Source organism: Engystomops pustulosus, chromosome 1 (genome assembly GCF_040894005.1).
Source record: "Engystomops pustulosus chromosome 1, aEngPut4.maternal, whole genome shotgun sequence".
NCBI classification, from domain to species: domain Eukaryota; kingdom Metazoa; phylum Chordata; class Amphibia; order Anura; family Leptodactylidae; genus Engystomops; species Engystomops pustulosus.
In genome coordinates this window covers 145498123-145517178 of record NC_092411.1, presented here as the reverse complement: position 1 = coordinate 145517178, position 19056 = coordinate 145498123, and the positions used below count along the sequence as shown (strand labels likewise).

Below are 19056 nucleotides of genomic sequence, written 5' to 3'. Positions count from 1 at the left end.
TGTTTAGATTATGAGCCCCATTGGGGACAGGGACTGATTTGGCAAAACTCTGTGTAGCGCTGCGTAATCTGTGTGCGCTATATAAATAGGAATTATTATTAATTATATGGTGGATATATGTCCTCTTGAAGTACTTACCACAGCTATTCCACTGCTACTGTATGAACTTAAAAAAAAGGAAAAAAAAGACTTTTTGATGACACATGAAATAGAAAGTTCTTTTATTGATGTGCATTTTAAATTTGTACCAATGATTTTTTAGAATTTTGTGTTGAAAATAAATTTGAATTTTACTTTAGTTACCATTAACCATTTTGCAATGTGCCAGTGCTTGCCCAGTTGTAATCTGTTCAGAACATAATCTGAATTATAAAAAGTCTTAAAATGAGGCAAATACAATTTCAGATGAACAATTAAACAATAGGCCTGGTACTCTAGGTACACCCTCCCTGCATAGGAATAAAAAAGGTAGCTAGTAGCCATGTGCTGTTGATCAAATGCTCTTGATATACTGATCATCAGCAAGTGTGACCACCTTGATAAATACAGAAGCTTTTGTAGTTTGCTGATCTGGAGTATTGTGTATCGATACAATTTAAAAGCACCAAGAACAAATACTTCATACCAATTGTCAAGCATGGTAGCGATGGCATGATGGTTTGAACTTCTTTTGCAGCCGAGGGACTAGAGCACTTTGTAGCCACAGAGTCAACCATAAACCCCTCAATACACCAATGTATTCTGAAGTTAAATTTGAAGCCATGACGCTAACAGCTAAAGCTTGGTCAAACCAAGTCATGCAATAGAACAATGACCCCTAGCAGATCAGCATATCTTCAAAAAACATGAGAGAGAAAAAGTACTTAATTGAGGTGTTGCAAATGCTCGGTCCACACTTGAACCTAACAGAAATGCTGTGTTGGTACCTTAAGAGAGCTTTGCATAAACAAATCTCTACTAAACTCAATAGCCTGAAGCAATGTTGTAAAGAACATAGGGCCAACATTCTAACAAAATAATGTCAGAGGGGAGACTGATAAGTCATATAGTTCAAATGAGGTTGTATTCAACTAATATTAAACCTTAGGACAATAAGTTCTTTTTTATAGGGGCCTGATATAAAAATCTATCTAGGGTGTGTCACGGGTGCTCCTGCGACCCATATCCCGGGTCACACCCCTGTACCTCCGCGTGCCCCAATGTGACAATCACTTGCCCAGGCTCCAGCAGCGTTTGCCTTATGTTTCTGTACTACCCCTTGGCCATCACTGCGGAAAAAGTCGCGCCTGTGGAACGACCTGGTGATATCACGCCGCAACAAATACATCCTGCTTTGCGATGGGCTCTGGTGAAAACTGGATGCCACTTAGACTCGGTCCCAGTTGTCGGCTTACGTCATCGTCCTTGGTGGTACAGAGGATCCATTAAAAATAGTGCAACTAGGTAATCTGAGCTACATTGTCCACCGTCCTCCATTTATATATTACGTTAGCCATTGGAGCTTTTAGTTTTTTCTGATGTTTTGGGGTCCAGATATGACCAAAGTCTCTGCACCAACACTAGCTAGTCACACCCATTGGATGTCTCCACGAAATAATAGAGTTGGGTCTTTTCAGTACATTAAAGACTCAATCATTGGAAGTAAGAAAAAGAATGATCTAATCAGATAAAAGACATGGGTTACATTTTACTGGATATTACTCCTCGGACCAAGATTGTCAAGTATTGGCTTTTTGGCACTGCATTAGAATTACTCTTTTGTGTATCTGCAGAATTTCCTTGGACACATCTCTCCAGTTTTGAGACTATTAATTATTTGGCAAACAAATGAAATTATATGTAAATGTCAGCCAAATAAACACAGAAAGCTGGCACGGTGTTGTCTTGGACGATGCAACCTGATGAAAGCAATAAAATGATGCTAAATAACAAATTAAAGTGGGAGCTTTTATGCGTGAGATTTCAGGGACATCAACTTCATAAAATGGGAAACTTGCCTGTTTAAATATTACTCTATTTAGCATAGAAAAAAGAGGCTAGCTTACAAGTTGTTACACCGACTGAAATAAATAATAGATGATACAACACTTTGCAGCTCCATTCTGTCTGATACCATGCTGCACAAGAAAAACAAAAATAAAAATGGTAAAAAAAAAGTAAAACGAGCTTCACTACTGCAGTTTTGGACAGACCTGAAGTGGAGAGAACAGGAGTCACAATGTTTGAATTGAAATGTGTAAAGTTATATCTGGAAAAAGATAAGAAATTTGATTTTATGGAGAAGAATAGGACCAACGGGTAATTGATAAATGTTTGTCCAGGCCATGGAAGGCCAAGAAAAGCAAGGTTCCTTGACAGGATGTATTATACACCTGCTATGTAGCAGGGAAGAAGGGACTCCTTGCATCATGTATGACTATGAGTCATTTTTCTGCACTGTGGACGGTCTGTGAAGCCTAACCCCTCTGATTCTTTATTTTCCTTGGAGATAAGTGTTAAAATTAAAAGTCAACCAGCTCTTCCCAGTATCCCGTAGAAACACCTGTCCTCTTTCTCTTTTACTTTGGAATAGAATTATAAAGAAGAGAATAGAAGATAATATGAATATTAATTAAGTTTCTTTTAATATAAATACTGAGCATTATTTTATGGTAGCAATATGGTTGCATGCAATTTGTGACTTTTGTCAAAATATACAAACAGATTTAGACCTCAAGACAAACAAAATTGCATTCTCTGGCTGTATTTCTGCAGCTGTCACGTTCCTTCTGCAAAGACAGTTAGTGAACCTATATTAGCTCAAGAGGGTGGGAGAGGAACAGGGGTCCATCAGACATTTGATTCTTTTTTTAAGACAAAAGACCCCCTGCCTTGCCCTTTTATCCACATAGGATCAAAGAGTCCATCTGCATATGAAAGGCTTATGGTATTATGCAACTTAAATGAGCCAATCGCCACCCCGCCAGCTCTGAGACCCTCACAACAAAAACGCTCACATCTGTTCAATCAATTGCCCTATCTTCTCTGTTTGTCCATTCTCAACTTTGCTTGTCAAGTCAATCAGTTTATTAGATTATGCTTCAGAAAACCATGCTCACAGCTTTAGTTCTAAAACCAGGGTCATCACAAAAGAAAAATCTAATAATACATTGTTTAAACTTTGAAGAGTCTGCCGTCTTGCTGATTCTATTTAAGAACAGGCCCTGCCACGTCTGGTCTTGCAAAACTCTCTTCTGCTTCATAATATTAAAAATAATAAATTTTTTATAAGATATAAGATATAGAACTATGTATGACTGTTCCAAAAACAGTAAGTTCCACCTACACCTTCCATTAACATTGCAGTTCTAATGTTTTCAATGGTGCTGTTTAACCATCTGTTGTGTCTGGGGGTGTCCTGTGTTTCCCATAAGCAATTAGGCCTCATGCACACAACTGTTTTTTTTACCATGTAAAAACGGCCACTGTAATGTTATTTATACCTCCTAAAAATGTCCCAATTTATTTTAATGGGAAATATGGCGACCAATGTAAAATCATAGAAAGTGTTTTATGGTTTAAGTTTTATGTTTTTACTGTCCAATGGGGCTCATTTAATAATGGTTGCGCTGCTCAGTTTAGTTGGTCTGTGCATCTTTTTTGGGGAATACACAACTTGCACAGGTATTTAACTAGTGTCTGCCCTTGGATTTTGGCGCACGCTATCCTTTTTTGCACAGCTGAATTGGCTTCCATGCAACACAAAATGGGGGGGAGGCGTCAGACAATCCGCCTGATTCGGACTGAACGCGGGATTTGACTTTCAAATTGTGTCACAAGCCCAAGCACTTACATGCAACACTAAAAAGATGATGAACTATGTCAGACCTGAGTGGGGAAGCGACACGTGCAGGATATCGGACGCACGTGAATTGCGGCACAGTGCATTATTGTCGGACAATGCACTTTTAGTGAACTCCAGCGGATGGCTAAGTAAATGTGCCCCATTGTCTCTATAGAAGTCTATGGGACTGTAAAAAAAAATATATGGGCTGTATACGTGCCTTTTTTCAGTGGAGTTGTCCAGGAGACCCTCACTTATGGGATGAACTTTTTGGCAGGGGTTTGCAAATGTTTTCGCACATGTCAGTCCAGGAGCAGATCGTGAGCAGGATTGTATGCCATTGCAAGAGCAGGTATAAGCAAGAATCCACAGCAAGAAACAGCAATGGAGTCTAACCACACTCTCAGTAAAGAGAAAAGGGATTCTGGGCCAGTCAAGGGGCAATATTTGTGGTTGGACCAAGCTAGTAACATAATTTGCCAGCCCACTGTTTTTTTAAGGGATATGGCTCGCTTACGGTAACATAGGGTGAAATACGGGAAACTTCCATAAAAACTGGACAGAAAAATGCATACGGTCAGGTGTATGAGACCTTAAGAATCAGACATGTTATATACCTTATACTTTTAATAATTTTAATAAGCCAAATCACATTCATCTGACAATTTTATATTAACCTCTCCTTTTGGAAAATGTAAAAAATACCGTAGCCATTGACGGTGTATGGGCACATATATGTTGTATAAGCATGTTTCCTGTAGAAAAAAAAAATACTTATATGTCACAGATCATAATGACTTGCCTATGATTTATATTTTTGCAGGTAATATTTGCTTTAAATCAAACCCTTTTGCAGCAGGAAAGCCTACGTGCTGGAAGTCTCCAAGCTCCATACTCAACGGAGGACCTCATTAAACATTACAACTGTGGAGACCTGAACTCCATAATATTTAACCATGATTCTTCTCAAGTAAGTCTACAGATCTTCTTATTAACATTATCCATGTAGGAAATTGCAGTGCTCAAGAGGAGATAATATACTTATCTGCACTTTGCATCATAATTAGAACTTAGAACTATTGCTACACAACAAAGAAAAATCTGAAGCATTAGGTTTAGTACTAACTCCTACTACTAATTTGTAGAAAACTAAACCTAGCAGCTTTGGCAAATAAATGTGATGTTACAGTGATGTGACCTCAATATAACCCTGCATGCTACATTACTATTCTTTTTAAATGCAATTTGAGGTTCACAAGAGACAGAGCATGCAAGCTGCACAGATCTCAACAAATGGGTTGTGTGTGGCCACTTAAGCATATGCCAAAATCTACTTATGAATAATTCTGTATGTTGAACAGCATTGATATTTCATGGCAATAGACAACATTTTTGTATATATATATATATGATCCTTAGTAAAAGAGGCAGCACTCCATATAACGTGAAGTGGGGTGAATCTTTATTGCAATGTTTGAAAAAGGTGTGTGTTCACACAGAAACGTTGCACTGATGGAATAAAGATTCACCCCGCTTCACGTTATACGGGGTAGAGTGCTGCCTCTTTCCTAAGGATTATATTATGTGACCCTGGCCAAGGGATCTTTTGCACCCACTGTGGGTTGTGCTGCTCTGGATTTTTCAATTTTTATTTTTTGTATATATATATATACATACATACATTTCTAAAAGTTTTTTGTGGGATTATCCATTTTGCAGGAAATAGAATACGTTGGGCAGTATGTTTACACCTGTAAAGCCTAAATAGCTCAGGGAAGCAAAGATCTGAGGAAATAGGACAGCAGAACATTCAGGAGTCAATAGATAGGTGCCGGTAAAGCGAATGGAGGCTCACCTCGTTCAATCTTAAATGGGGCATATGTGTAATAGAGTCGCCTAGGAGTGCATAGAACAAAACACCATGATTAGTATCTGTGTGAACACGGAGGAAGAGATGCAGGTGAAGTAAACCCTCCCATGGACATAGCGCTGCTAAGAACGTTGTTTTATTCAATAAAATATGCACAATGCGTTTCGGATACTTACAGAAGCCTTCATCATGTGCAATGATTGGCACCGGAGGAAGGCTTCTCTATTAAGCAGAAACATGTTGGGGATATTTTAGTAAATGAAACAACATTCTCAGCAGCGGCATGTCCATCAGTCTTTTCTTCTCCTGCATCTCTTCCTTTTGCAGTAGAGGTAATTCTGATAATAATTGCATAATTTACAATCCCCAATATGAACTTACATCCCTCAACAATCATGATATAAAGGAATACTGGTAGTGAATACAATGGAGGCACTACATGTCTTGCCTTTTTCCTGGACCAGAAGTATCCCGAATTGAGTGGAACAAGTTGCCTAGCTATGATGGCCTTTTATACTACCACAGACCACAGTAATGTAAGGCTGACCCTGTTTATAAGCTATTCTGTGGCTGCCTCTATTTACACAATTGTATTATCTGTTTCAGGTGCCTAATTTTATAAATGCCACACTACCGCCACAGGAACAAATAACTGCACAAGAGATTGATCATTATTTTCGGCAAGAGTTAATTTACAAAAGAAACGAACGTATGGGGAAGAGAGTGAAGGATCTCCTGGAAGAGTTTCCAGAAAAGAGCTTTTTCTTTGCTTTTGGTGCAGGTAAGATACTACTACATTTACCCATGAACCCAAAGCAGGCAGTAACAGTGGCAGGATAAAAAAGGAAAATATGTACAATCTTTCATCAGATAGCATGGAGTGTAGGATAACTTATTATCCAAGTTCTACTGCAACCCAACGATGACCATTCTACCTAGGGCTGCATATGGAAATCAGTCTTTTTTGCCCAATGGGAAAGCCAGCCATAATTAAGGGTCATACTCTCTTCAGAGGATAATGCTATTACCCTTTAGTTTGCCCATACAAAGATTCTGTCTTAGAGTTCCATCAAGTTCTTACTACTAAGTCGAAAATTTGCATCTAGTGTGGTTTTAGGGGTGTTTTGTGATTAGTAGCATACTGTGGAAGGTATTTAACATTGATAGATGAGACAGAGAGAAAAAAAAAAGAGACATGAGATACATGAGATAGATGGATGAATGGACAAAGTGCTTTAATCCTCCAAGATGTCATCCTGCATTCTGCTGCAGCCTTTGTGCTATTACATTGATAGACAAATACATAGCCACTGGTTAGCAAGCCTTGTGTGAGAGCCACAAGATTCTGTTTACTTCTAGTGCCTAAGAAAGAAACTACGTAACACATTGCATGGAGCATCTAAGCAGGTTTTCGGCAGCTGCTCAGTCATTCAAGTGACAGGTGGAAGAGAAAAAAACTGACTTCATGAATTTTTATGGAACGGTTTCTAGAGCTGTCACAATTGAAAGTACATGTCAAAAATTGCCATTCAAAGATTCAAAACCACATTAAAAAAATCATGCAAAACAGTTATGTTTATCAATGCAGTGTGTAACTGGACTGGTGACCTTCTTGGGCTCTTTCAGACGGGCATGATCGCTGCACAAAAAAATAAAATATTCTGTGTCCATTGACTTCTATGGCCATCTATGGTTTGCATGTGAGAAAAAAATAGCCCATGCTGAAAAATTTTTTCGCACTGTCTGGAAACCCGTGAAAAAATGGACATGTGAACAGACCCAAAGGAATCAATGCGTCCATATGCAATCCATAAAACAATGGATAGCATACAGACTTCCAAAATGCCCGTCTTAATGAGCTCTTATCGAGGGCCCTGGTGGTTGTATTCTTGAAGTAGGTATATATCCTGGCACCTTTGGCATTTAGGGTTTATCTTCATGGGGATGTTTTGTATGGATACATATTTCTGCAGTTTTATATGCCAGCCATTCAAATAAACATTTATGAGAGCCAGTTCACCAGTGCAGAAGGCACATTTGGCACTCTGCTTTGGCTCTTAAATATCTTTTAGTAGATCCATAGGCTTTATGGGTAGTGGAGTAGCCTCTGTAAACTCCTGGAGTTAAGGCTAATCCATGCCCTGAGAAGCCCTGAAGAACCGCCTCCTTCTGCATCCATTCCGCTTGTGAATGCCTAAGGGCTACTGGTATGTCTCAGTTAAGTGAAATTGGCATAAGCAGAACTCCCCTCTTGCAAGGCTAGTAGGACCGTGGAGTAGCCTTAGCCACACGAGCTCACAGAGGCTACTCCACGCCTTGAGTAGCATCTGCAGACAATTTGCATATAAATAAAATAATGTTTAGAAACTTAAAGGCAGCTTCTGAAGTAATAGTAAAACATGTACTAGGATCAGGCAGACCTCAAGAATCTATCTCTGCGTCTACTGAGAAAAGTAGACTTCAGAAGGTAAATTTCCTTAATAGGTGAGGTCCTAAATTCAATATAGACAGGCACTGTGTTCATGAAACAGTTTTAAGTGACCAAATATATTAGCACAGAAACATTCCAAGATGCTGTATACAGCTCTGTAGCTAAACTTACAAAATACTTGGCAAAAAGATGTTGTGCAGATAACATTCATTACAATAGGGCCAAAGAGAAAAATACCCATGCTAAATTTTGTTGCCAAAGGATGACATAAAGCTCATCTGAGAGCTCCATAGAAAAGAGAGAGGAAGGATATCTCAAAAACTGATACATTGGGGCAAATTTATCATCTGTCAGATTGTGAAGTGTACAGGGTAAGCTAAATTAAGGAATTGTGGTACCAATTCCGCATGAATCTGACGCCCCCTGCACTGCACCCTAAACATTTGGAATGTGACACACTTATGATGGAATCTCCTTGTTAAATGTGGTGAGTGCTCCGACTATGCATTGGAACGCCCCTTTCAGTGCCGAAATTTTGGGTGCGTTGGGCATAGTGCAGCTGCGACACAAATGATTCGCGTGTCACACATATGTGTCACTGACACTTTTTAAGTACATGTGCAGCAGTTTGCACATAAAAGAATGTGCAAAGTCCGACAGAAAACTGGCACAAGGTCCTTAGGAAATGTGCCCCATTGAGTCCATTATTGAATTAACAATCACAAAGTCAAAAAATGAATGATTTGCATGGTTCCACTGATTATCAGAAATGAGGAATAACTTAAACAACGTGAGTCTATTTGATTGTCATTGATGTACAAGAAACCAGCAAAAATCTCAACTTTGTAAAATACAAAGCCAAGGGCACTGATTAATTCACCTATGACCTGCATCACTGCATTTATATTCATTCAACTCAAAACAATCCTGGGAACATATGGTTCCAATTTAACAATAGTTTCTCTGTATTAAGGTGAACAAACAACAGAAGGATAAACGGTGAAAACTAGGTCGGATTAGAAAAAAAAATTGAGCATATCACATGTCAGAACAAAGGTGTCTGTGAACTCCCATTCCATATGATGCTCAGCTAATTTACACTGCAAGTGATACCAAATATTTTTATTTAAAAAACACTTTGGAAGGAAACATTAACTTTTTACTTGGTATTATCCCGACATATAGCACTATATCTGATCAAAGTATTATATTTTTGTGTATACGTAATGTAATACACTATACCAGGTATTAAAGGACACCAAAACTGCAAACCAACTTTAAAGGGGTTTTCCCATAAAAGAAAATTCTCACATCTCAATCCCCTAGTGATGTTAACACAATAAAGATCATTTTAACCCCTTACATTACAATTTATTCAGTTTTATTGCTGTTTTAGCTCCTATCTCTCCCTCAGCTGCTAAGTGCAAAATTACAGGGTGTGGGTGGGGCCTCACTAAGCAAACATATTACTCTATTATCCATCTGGTTCTGTGGGATGACAATGTGGTTAGATTATCAGGGTGCAGGTGTTTATGCACTTTCATCTGGCTTCTGTACTAACACACTGACACAAAGAGAGAGAGATGAGACAGATCAGAGATACATGAGATGATTACACAGAGGCTGATAGACCATTACACTGTTACACTGTGAGCTGTTCTACATCTCACAGATATGTGCCTGCCTGCCCCTTCCCCCGAATCACCAGCCTCTATCTCTGCTCACCATGTGCAGGCAGATGTAGTCATTGAGTGTCTCTAAGCTCTGGGAAGAGGGAACGGGCTACAGCCACACAGCGTAGACAGAAATCCCATCTCTCACAAAAATCCAAGATGACCACCATCCGACCCTAAGTCAGTAGTTCTGTGTCGTGTCAAGGGGCAACTGTAATTGTGTACAGCAGGACTGATAGAGACAGGTTGTACTTATATCTCTAAAATTCTGCATTGTTGTTAATAACAGTGAATTAGAGAATGTGTTATTTTGTTATCGTGAGTCCATTTAAGAAACTAGTCTTCGTGGGTACACCTCTTTAATTTCTTTGGAAATTAACAGACTAATGAAACAAACATGCTGTCTGATACGAATCCAGTATGGAAACCAAACCAAAATGAAGGAGGATAAATGAAATGCATTCTTTTAACCATGTTGAAATTCATATTATTCTGATCTCTGTGCAGGCCATTTCATGGGAAATAATACTGTCATTGATGTTTTAAAACGATACGGCTATGATGTGCATCACACCCCTGCTGGAAAGTCAATTATGAGGTAGGTCATCAAGTTGTAGCACAGTATGTAAATTAAAGCCAGGTACACACTTGAGCTGTGTTAAAAGCTCTTTTGGCCAACATTCTGATTTTTCATGTACTTGAAAAGTAATTGTGTTAAAGCATAACTTAACCTTTAAAGCTATTTATTTTTTATTTCAGAAATGAACAATACAGTAACAATAGTAACATTTCAAACTTAATTTGAAGGAAATCTACCATTAAAATTAAGGATGATAAACCAGGAAGACTTACTCATAGATCCAGGCACTATGACTCTGGTAATCTACTTATATTTGTTATCCATGGGTTCCTTCCTTCTAAAATCAAATTTAAAATTGATTCTAATGAGCCAGAAGGGCTCTGGGGGTCATTGCCACAGCCTTTCCAGGATAAGAACTCCCCCTCCCTCTGCCTGCTGTAATCTCATGGCAGCAGTGGAAGTTTCAGCACACAATGGAAGGGGGGAAGTGCTGCTGCACAGTGGCGCAGGTGCAGCACGGAAGGCACTGGTAACACCCCCAGAACCCTTCTGACTCATTAGCATCACTTTAAAAGCTGATTTAAGAAGGAGGCCATGAATAACAAATATAATACGATTATAATATTGAAAGAAATGTATGAATGACACATAATAAACTTTATTGATATCCAGCATTAAAACACAATTAAAAGCCCAAAATGGGTATATATCACACAAACTCCCCAAGACACAGACTGAATATACGGCAATAAATTGAAAGTTGATCAATACACAATGCTGCAAGCAGACAGAAAGGGAGAAGAAATAAAGCAGCATTTTTATTTAGTAAAGTATGTTACAAAGTTTACTACTATCGTATACACTGTGCAGTTGGTTAAAAGTATAGTCATGCTTTAAGTGTACATGTGTTCTCACAGGGCATAATGGATAGCCCCAACCCTAATCTCCAGTGAGATGTATGAGTATCTTAGAATACCAATGCAAAGATAACCATGGGTGCAATGTTTATGATTTTGTGAATGATCCTTTATATAAATATGTTTCCATCTTCACTTAATAGGTTATTCCATGAAGGGTCCATCGACAAAAAGATCATTCTCAAATGTTTATGATAGGCAGCTATAATACAGATGTGAAAATATGTGAATAATTAATATTATGTCTGAGGCAGCTAAGTGAGTTTTACAATATTTGCAGATATAAAAAGTTTCTAATGCTTTTTCTGGTTTTGTTTCTTTCTGAAAGTGGCAAAAGTAAAAAGTCTCCCTCAAAGCTGTCACCTTCTCCAGCCCCAATGTCATCACCTCCCTGGACAGCCACTTCCAAATTAAGACATAAAATGAACCCACACAAAGAAAAAGAGACAATACCTAACCTGCTCATATCTGATAACGTAAATATAATGGAAAAAGATGACCGAAAGTACAAGAAAAAGAAGCCAAAAAAGGAAAAACACCGTCATTTCAGCGACCTCTGGGTTCGCATTCAAGAAAGGTAAAAATAAATGTTGGCTTTGATATTCATAAAAAATATATGGACAGATTAGTAAATGCTTTATTGAGGTGGCACATTTCTGAAGGTCTCACTGTTTAATACATTCAGCGGGGCACTGGACCCCTTTGTTATGTATGGATTCTGATCAGCTCTTTTTGGTGAGGAGAGCGACTGATGTACAGGCTCGCCAAAAGTAGACAATCAATACTGAATGGATATAAGAACAAAATAGAGGTCCAGAGTAAAAACATATTTCAGAGATCAACTTATAACCATTTTGTTTTGCATAGGTAATGAACAATATTTTGTATTAGTATAAACTTTTTTCATTTCTTATTTATCTCAGTGTCAGTTTTCTTTTCTGGGTTATAGCCTTTATTGTGATGATTTACCTATGGTTTATTTGTCTAGTACCTAAGCTTTATTTCTCCTATATGGAAACTTTTCCAGATCATTTTTATACTCCCAATATGTCCTTGCCATTTTAAAAATTTGTGCAATCATATAATCAAAAAGCCTATCTAAGGGTAGCAATGCCTTTTAAAACAAGATTTCATCTCTGTAACTTTGGTCACTTTAATAAGATGCAGCAATTAGTATAGAGGTTTGAAGCAGTGTAGTCCGATTCTAGGTAGAACTGCTAGAGTTTGGTGTTTACCAGATTACTGGATCGGTCGTGCTGAATTTATGAGGTTAGACATAGCCTTGAGCAATGGAATAATGGGAGTAGCAATTATACTGTACAGAACAGGTTATCTATTAATCTAGAGCCTGACCAATGTGATTGACCATTTATTATCAGTTTAATAAATAACTTTTTATTGAACTGTAATGAGCTCTGGAAAATCATGAAAGGAGGGAGGCAAACATAACAGAACATTGTTTTAAATTGAAGTATGGAAAGATTGCAGATACTATCTGCATTGGAAATCTAATATTTTTGGTTACAGTGTACATTTCTGTCTGCTTCACCCATGCTATTAATGATCTACAGCTGTGGAGGTCATACATTTTTGCATCACTATTGATCAAAAGTACAGTTGATTAGATGTCCATTTTATATACTGTTTCCTTATAAACTTTATGGTCAAAATGTGCCCCTGGTAAATTAAGGGTGTTTCTCGGCAATGTGCGACTTAGATGACAATGACCCTGTCTCCACCAGAAGGAGGTGATTGGAGTTGCACAAAGAGCCGTAACTCCTATAGAGGTGAATAGGAATTAAATAAACAGTGTAACAAAATTAACTATTCTGTTTCAGCTACCAGCATTACAGAAGCAATGTAGCTGGCTTTACAACACTATTTCTTTGACTGCAATGCAGCTTTATAGGAATTAAACTTATCTTTAAATAAACTGAGGTTTACAAATGGGAACTAATTGTAGTTGCTAATTTATCAGTCAAATTCTACCTGCATATGACAGTTGCAATTCTCAGGCTGCAGATAATGTGGGACCTGTTTGCTTGTGCTCCAATGACAGAAGAAAAAAAGATCTGCAAACTCACGGAGGAAGAGGACTTTGTCTTTTGCTGCTCAATGCATGGGGCTGTGGAATGATCCCATAGTAGTAAATGGAGGCATGTTCTAGTAACTGATACAGCACTCGTCCCCATTTCATGTTCATAAGTATGAGCACAAAGCCTGCAAAATGCACTTTATTTTAGTTATTTCTCCTCATTCCCCCATAAATATATCACTAGGGAAGAGTAAGCTGGTACCATCATTTTTTATGTGTTTGGCTAACCCTTAAGTAGTTTGTGAGATAAAGATCACACAGATTGCATGGGAATTTTATTAATAAAAATCGGATGTGTCATAGGTACATGTAAGAAGATGACATTGGTGAAGTATTTATTACCACCATATCCAGAATTCAGGAGCCTATCATGAACCTATCATCACAGTTGGTGAATGATTTGAAACTGAATTAAAATATGATCAGCTCACCAACCACAGGCGAACAGTCCACATTGCTCTGACTTTAGATGTTTGAGCACAGATTACCTCGAATGCAATTCAGAAAGCAGTCTCCAGCTAGATGCTAGGAGTTGGTAGTAAGTTACAAAATTCATATATTTATTTCTATGCTTAGTTTTAAATGGATGAAATAAATATATGAATTTTACTACCAACTCCTAACATCTAGCTGGAAACTTCTTTCCTGAATATCATCCAGTTCATCCAAGGTCACAAATTTCATCAATTTCTACGGGTTGTATTTTTTATACTACTTTAAGATATATTACTCTATAAACTCTATGGGTGGGTTTTATCAAAAGGGTCTGGAAGCAAAGCTGTTCTAGTTGCCCATGGCAACCAATCAGAGCTCAACTTTCCTTCTCTTAAAGCTGTTTTTAAAATTAAAGCTGCGCTCTGATTGGTTTCAATGGGCAACTGGAACAGTTTTACCTTAGACACGTCTGGTAAATCTCCCCCTATAAGTTTCTTTTGAGACAAACTCGTAGGCTATTATCTTTGTGGCATGCCCACATCATGCCTTTATCCCAGCGGTGGATACCGCTGATCTTTATGTTCTCGCTCTCCTGCCTCTCAATCCGTGTCTGAAGAAGATCTTTTATGGATCAAAACATTACACTTGTTGGATTGCCAAAATACTGAAAATAAAAATTCCTTGCTGCATTAAGCCCTATGCGGAGTGCTGAATTTTTCAATAGTCTTTTGAGACAAACGACCTGACCAATAAGACTGTCAATGTGAGGAAGAGATTTTACAAATTGCTAATGTCATGGCATGTTCATGTGAGAATTATATTGACTTCAGAGGACAAACACTAAAAAACAAACAAAAGATCTTTAGTATTAGGGTGTGAAATGCCTCACCCACTAACCTGCTAACTCTCTTATTGAATGTCTGTCTGGCTGTGTGTTTTTATGAATAAACCTGGAACTAACTGCAATTGTCCTTACAAACTGAAAGGGGCAGAGTACATCATTCTAGAATTATTTGCATGATATCATGCATATATCTTCCTATAACAACAACCTAATATGTTAGAATACACACAACAAAGATTCTACTTTTGGACATAGATTTCTTCAGCTGTCATGGCCTGGTGTTTAATAATTTGAAACCAAGGAATGGTAAATATGAGGGTGAAGTACTCCCACTGACAGCTGCAATACCAGTAAGGGGTGCTAGTCTGTAAAGTTACCAACTGATTGATTTTAACTTTATATTTCAACTTTCATGATGGTTTCCATTGGGAAACAACAATAAATGCACATTACTCCATTATGGGTTTTTAAAACAATTTACACCTATGCAAATAACTTCTGAAAGCAATTCTCCAAACACCCTGGATACAGTGGTGGGATTTTGACCATTCAACCCTAGGGAAGTCACCATTGGGTGATAAACCACGTGAGGTCTGCTCATCTTCCCCTCTCTATGCCTATACCTCCAGGGCCCCTTTTCTTCAAATGGACCCTATCTGATGGGTATTGCATTATGTGGTCATAGCTGTAGACAGTTTATCATTTGATTTATATGTCCAGAGTTCTGGAAGATTACTTTGATGTTTCTTACCGCCTCATGGCATTTAGCGCTTTAGGCAGATTGAAGAAGGGGTTAAGGGCCCATATACATCATTGGGTGTATTTTTAATTGTTTTTATATTGTCCCGTTTTTCTATTTGAGTGTAATTTTCATGTGTCAAATAAACTTGTGTGATATTAATTATCCCATGTATGCATTCGTCTGTTTCTGTGCTCAGTCATGTTCTCATGGGATGCAGGGACCATACTTTGTTGCATAACTATAGGTAGTGCCTGTCTTTTTCGTCTTGGCTGGAAGTGTAGGGATTTCCCTAATACAGCAGTACAGGCAGTCCCTGGGTTACATACAAGATAGGGTCCATAGGTTTGTTCTTAAGTAGAATTTGCATGTAAGTCGAAACTGTATTTTTTATAATTGTAGATACAGACAAATTTTTTTTTTGCCCCAGTGACTTTTGGAGTTTCAAAATGTTTTGCTGTAATTGGACTATGGATTATCAATAAAGCAGCCTGGGACTAAAGGAAAGCATCCAGAGAGCTTCAACAGAGGTCACAGTGGGCAGAGGGGTCCGTCTCTAACTATGGGTCATCTGTAAGTCGGGTGTCCTTAAGCAGGGGACCACCTATACTGGTATTAGCTGTAAAGCAAGAAATTGGACAAATCTTGCTATTTTAATTATTTATCTAAATCAAATCCCACCACAAGTAAGACCTTAGGGGGTTAGATATTTATAAATACACCATTGCGTTTGACTACCTTTAGATTAGAATAAAACCTGGTAAATATGTATTAATAAAAGTTTAGTATATAGTAAATGACTATATATTATGGCAAAATATCTTTCTATATTGTGCCGTTGAATCTTTTGCAGACTAACACTTTGGGGAAAAAAAATCTCAATATTCACCAAATACAAATTCCTCCTATCGTTATTAAATACCTATTCCTGTGCTGCAAGCGTTATTTTACCAAAAGTTTAATATTAATCAAAAATATTGTTAAAGTTACAAGTGTTAAACATCCTCAGTGGCTGGGCCACATAAGGGACTATGATCTTTATTTGGCAAAAACTCTGATAAAAAATGAAGGTCATAGTGATATCACCTATGTAACGATGGGGCTGCTGTGCTTTTGGAGCTGCCCCTTAAACTGATGTAGCTTGTGTGTCCTTTTCTACTATTGACTTCATTTTCTTATCTATTGCAGTGTCACCGACCCTCCACCACAAATCGGAATTATAAATGGGTATATCACAGTGGCACCACAACCAAGGACATATGAAAATGACCATTTTCTGCAGGCATCAAATAGCGGCTCTTCAGTTCCATCACTTTTTACTGCGCTATTACTGTTTGTTTGTCATTTACAGCAACTGTTAATACAATGCGGATCTGAATGGGGATTCATGTAAATGGACAAAAACGTGTTTGCCAGCACTAAAAAAGGGTCTATTGGCATACTAAGGTTTAATGACTTCTGCCTAAAGTGCTTTACCTTGTAATAGACCTTTATTATAATTTACAGATTAATATTGAACATATAATATACTTTTTTATTGGAAAAGTTATATTTTTCTTCTCTTGAGGAAGAATGGTTTCATGTTAATCCCATAATGCACTTGGGAAATGTACATTTTACTGTGATATAGATGTATTTTAGATTTATAAAATGAGACTAAAATTATTTTTATGTGAAAATTGTATTTTGTTAGGATTGTATGTCTGTTAAATGACCATTTGGAGAATAAATATATAATTATAAGAGAAAACAGCTGTTTTGGAGCAGAGTCTAAGTGGCCCCCGGTTTTCACCGAAGCCCACCGCAAAGCAGGTTGGACTTGTTGTGGCCCGCTACCACAAGGTCGACTTTGTCTGCAGTGGTTGCCAAGGCAAGGTACAGAGTCGTCAGACAGAATTGTGGTTGGGGACAGGCAGCTGTTTTAGACAGGAAGCACAGTATCGAGGTCAGGAACAAGGCAAAAGGTCAAGGCAGGCATCAGAGTAGCAAAGTTAGAGACAGAACCAGGGTCACAACAGGAATTCAACAAATAATCGCAGGGCATACCCTGTGTCCCCTAAAATAAGACATCCCCCGAAAATAAGACCTAGTACAATTTTGTTCAGGCTTAGAAATAGAAGGCCTCCCCTGAAAATAAGACCTAGCGACCGTCATCGCAGCAGCTCCCGCCATGTCGTACATTAGGATTAGTAAATCTTTTAGCTGCTGCTGAAGGTTGTGACATGGGGAAGAATTCATGGAAGTAAATCATCGGATGTTGTGTTGCAAATGTGATACCAGCAGCACCAGGATAAGAAGAGTCATTTATGGAAAGTGCTTCTACTAAACATGAGAGACTAGGGCCAATGATTCTAATAGAAATGGAGTCACAAGAAATACAGCATGAAATTCAGAGTTTGGAGAGTCATAAGGATTTTGGAGAAGTTGATTTTTGTTCAACGATAAATGTAAATACTTGTTCATGGAAAAATAAGACATCCCCTGAAAATAATACCTAGTGCCTCTTTAGGAGCAAAAATTAATATAAGACACTGTCTTATTTTCAGGGAAACAGGGTAGGAACAAGCTTTTCATTAAGGCACGAGGCAGAAAGATCCAGAAGGGGGCAGAGGAAGAGGCAGTCCATTTATTAGGGCAGGCAGTCAGCAGCACCAATTAGCCGTGCGCTGGCTCTTTAAATCTCTCCTAGCCGGAACGCGCACACCGGACCACGGGAGTCCCCCTGCCCGCGGGAGAGATGAGTGACCTTGATCTAGCCACCGTTAAACACCAAGTCTTCTATTATGAACAATGATGGAGCAGTACGTGCACTGCGAACACGGTGCATGGCCCGTTGCTTGTGGCCTGGAAATTGCACAAGGTAGGATTTAATTTAATATAAAACACACAGAGAAATGCTTTTCTATTGAATCGCACACAACTGTGGTTTCCATGGCCCTGTGTACAGGCCAACTACAGCTTGGGGAGTCTTTTCTGCTTTCATTGGCACATGAGTGGACCTCACACATCGGCCTGTTGTTTTTGGCCCAAGAATGCCACACACCAGTCTACTGCTTGAGTGCAGGTAGCCTAACAGAGGAACGGTACAGCCCAGAAGTCAATCAAATATGCCATTGAGTGCACTGTGATGGCCTAAATAATCACTACAGGATTCCAGTATTTACCCCAATTAAAGAACAAAACAAGGCCAACATAGATTCCACATACCCTTTCCCTATTCCTACTTGTGCCGACAGAATACTGAGATAAGAGATTCTTAATATGAGTATTACACACAGTAACCCATGTGTGGACAGACACAAGTTCCATTCAAATGATAACAGAGAACAATTAAATGGATTTAGCTCTTACATGTATTATAAAGGAGACAGCAACTGGGATTTATAGGGAATTCAATGACTGGCTCTGCATGGGCAATAACATTATTTTATGCTCAATCCTTATGGTGTGATTTGCTTATCAGATTGAAAAAAGCTTTCCTGGAATTCAGTACTCCTGATAATATTCTCTACATCATATACTCTGTATTGTTCTGGGGCCCCTATAACACACACTTCTTTTTCCAGAAACAGAGCAACGGTCTGTGTTTAGTATTGCACTTCATTAATTTTTAGGGCATGTACGCAACCTAAAAGTGAGTAAGTGCCAT

The 19056-nt window shown here is 38.3% G+C and overlaps 1 protein-coding gene across 1 annotated transcript in view; it reads left to right on the top strand.

The window, feature by feature from the left end:
• TRABD2A (TraB domain containing 2A) overlaps positions 1–17147 on the top strand; it is a 56497-nt gene extending 39350 nt beyond the window's left edge. Inside the window, exons 3-7 of the mRNA XM_072126549.1 lie at positions 4647–4793; positions 6300–6474; positions 10305–10395; positions 11623–11871; positions 16596–17147. Coding sequence (XP_071982650.1) covers positions 4647–4793; positions 6300–6474; positions 10305–10395; positions 11623–11871; positions 16596–16800 — 867 coding nt within the window. The 3' untranslated portion in view covers positions 16801–17147. The remainder of the gene's footprint in view (positions 1–4646; positions 4794–6299; positions 6475–10304; positions 10396–11622; positions 11872–16595) is intronic.
• The last annotated feature ends 1909 nt before the right edge of the window (positions 17148–19056 follow it).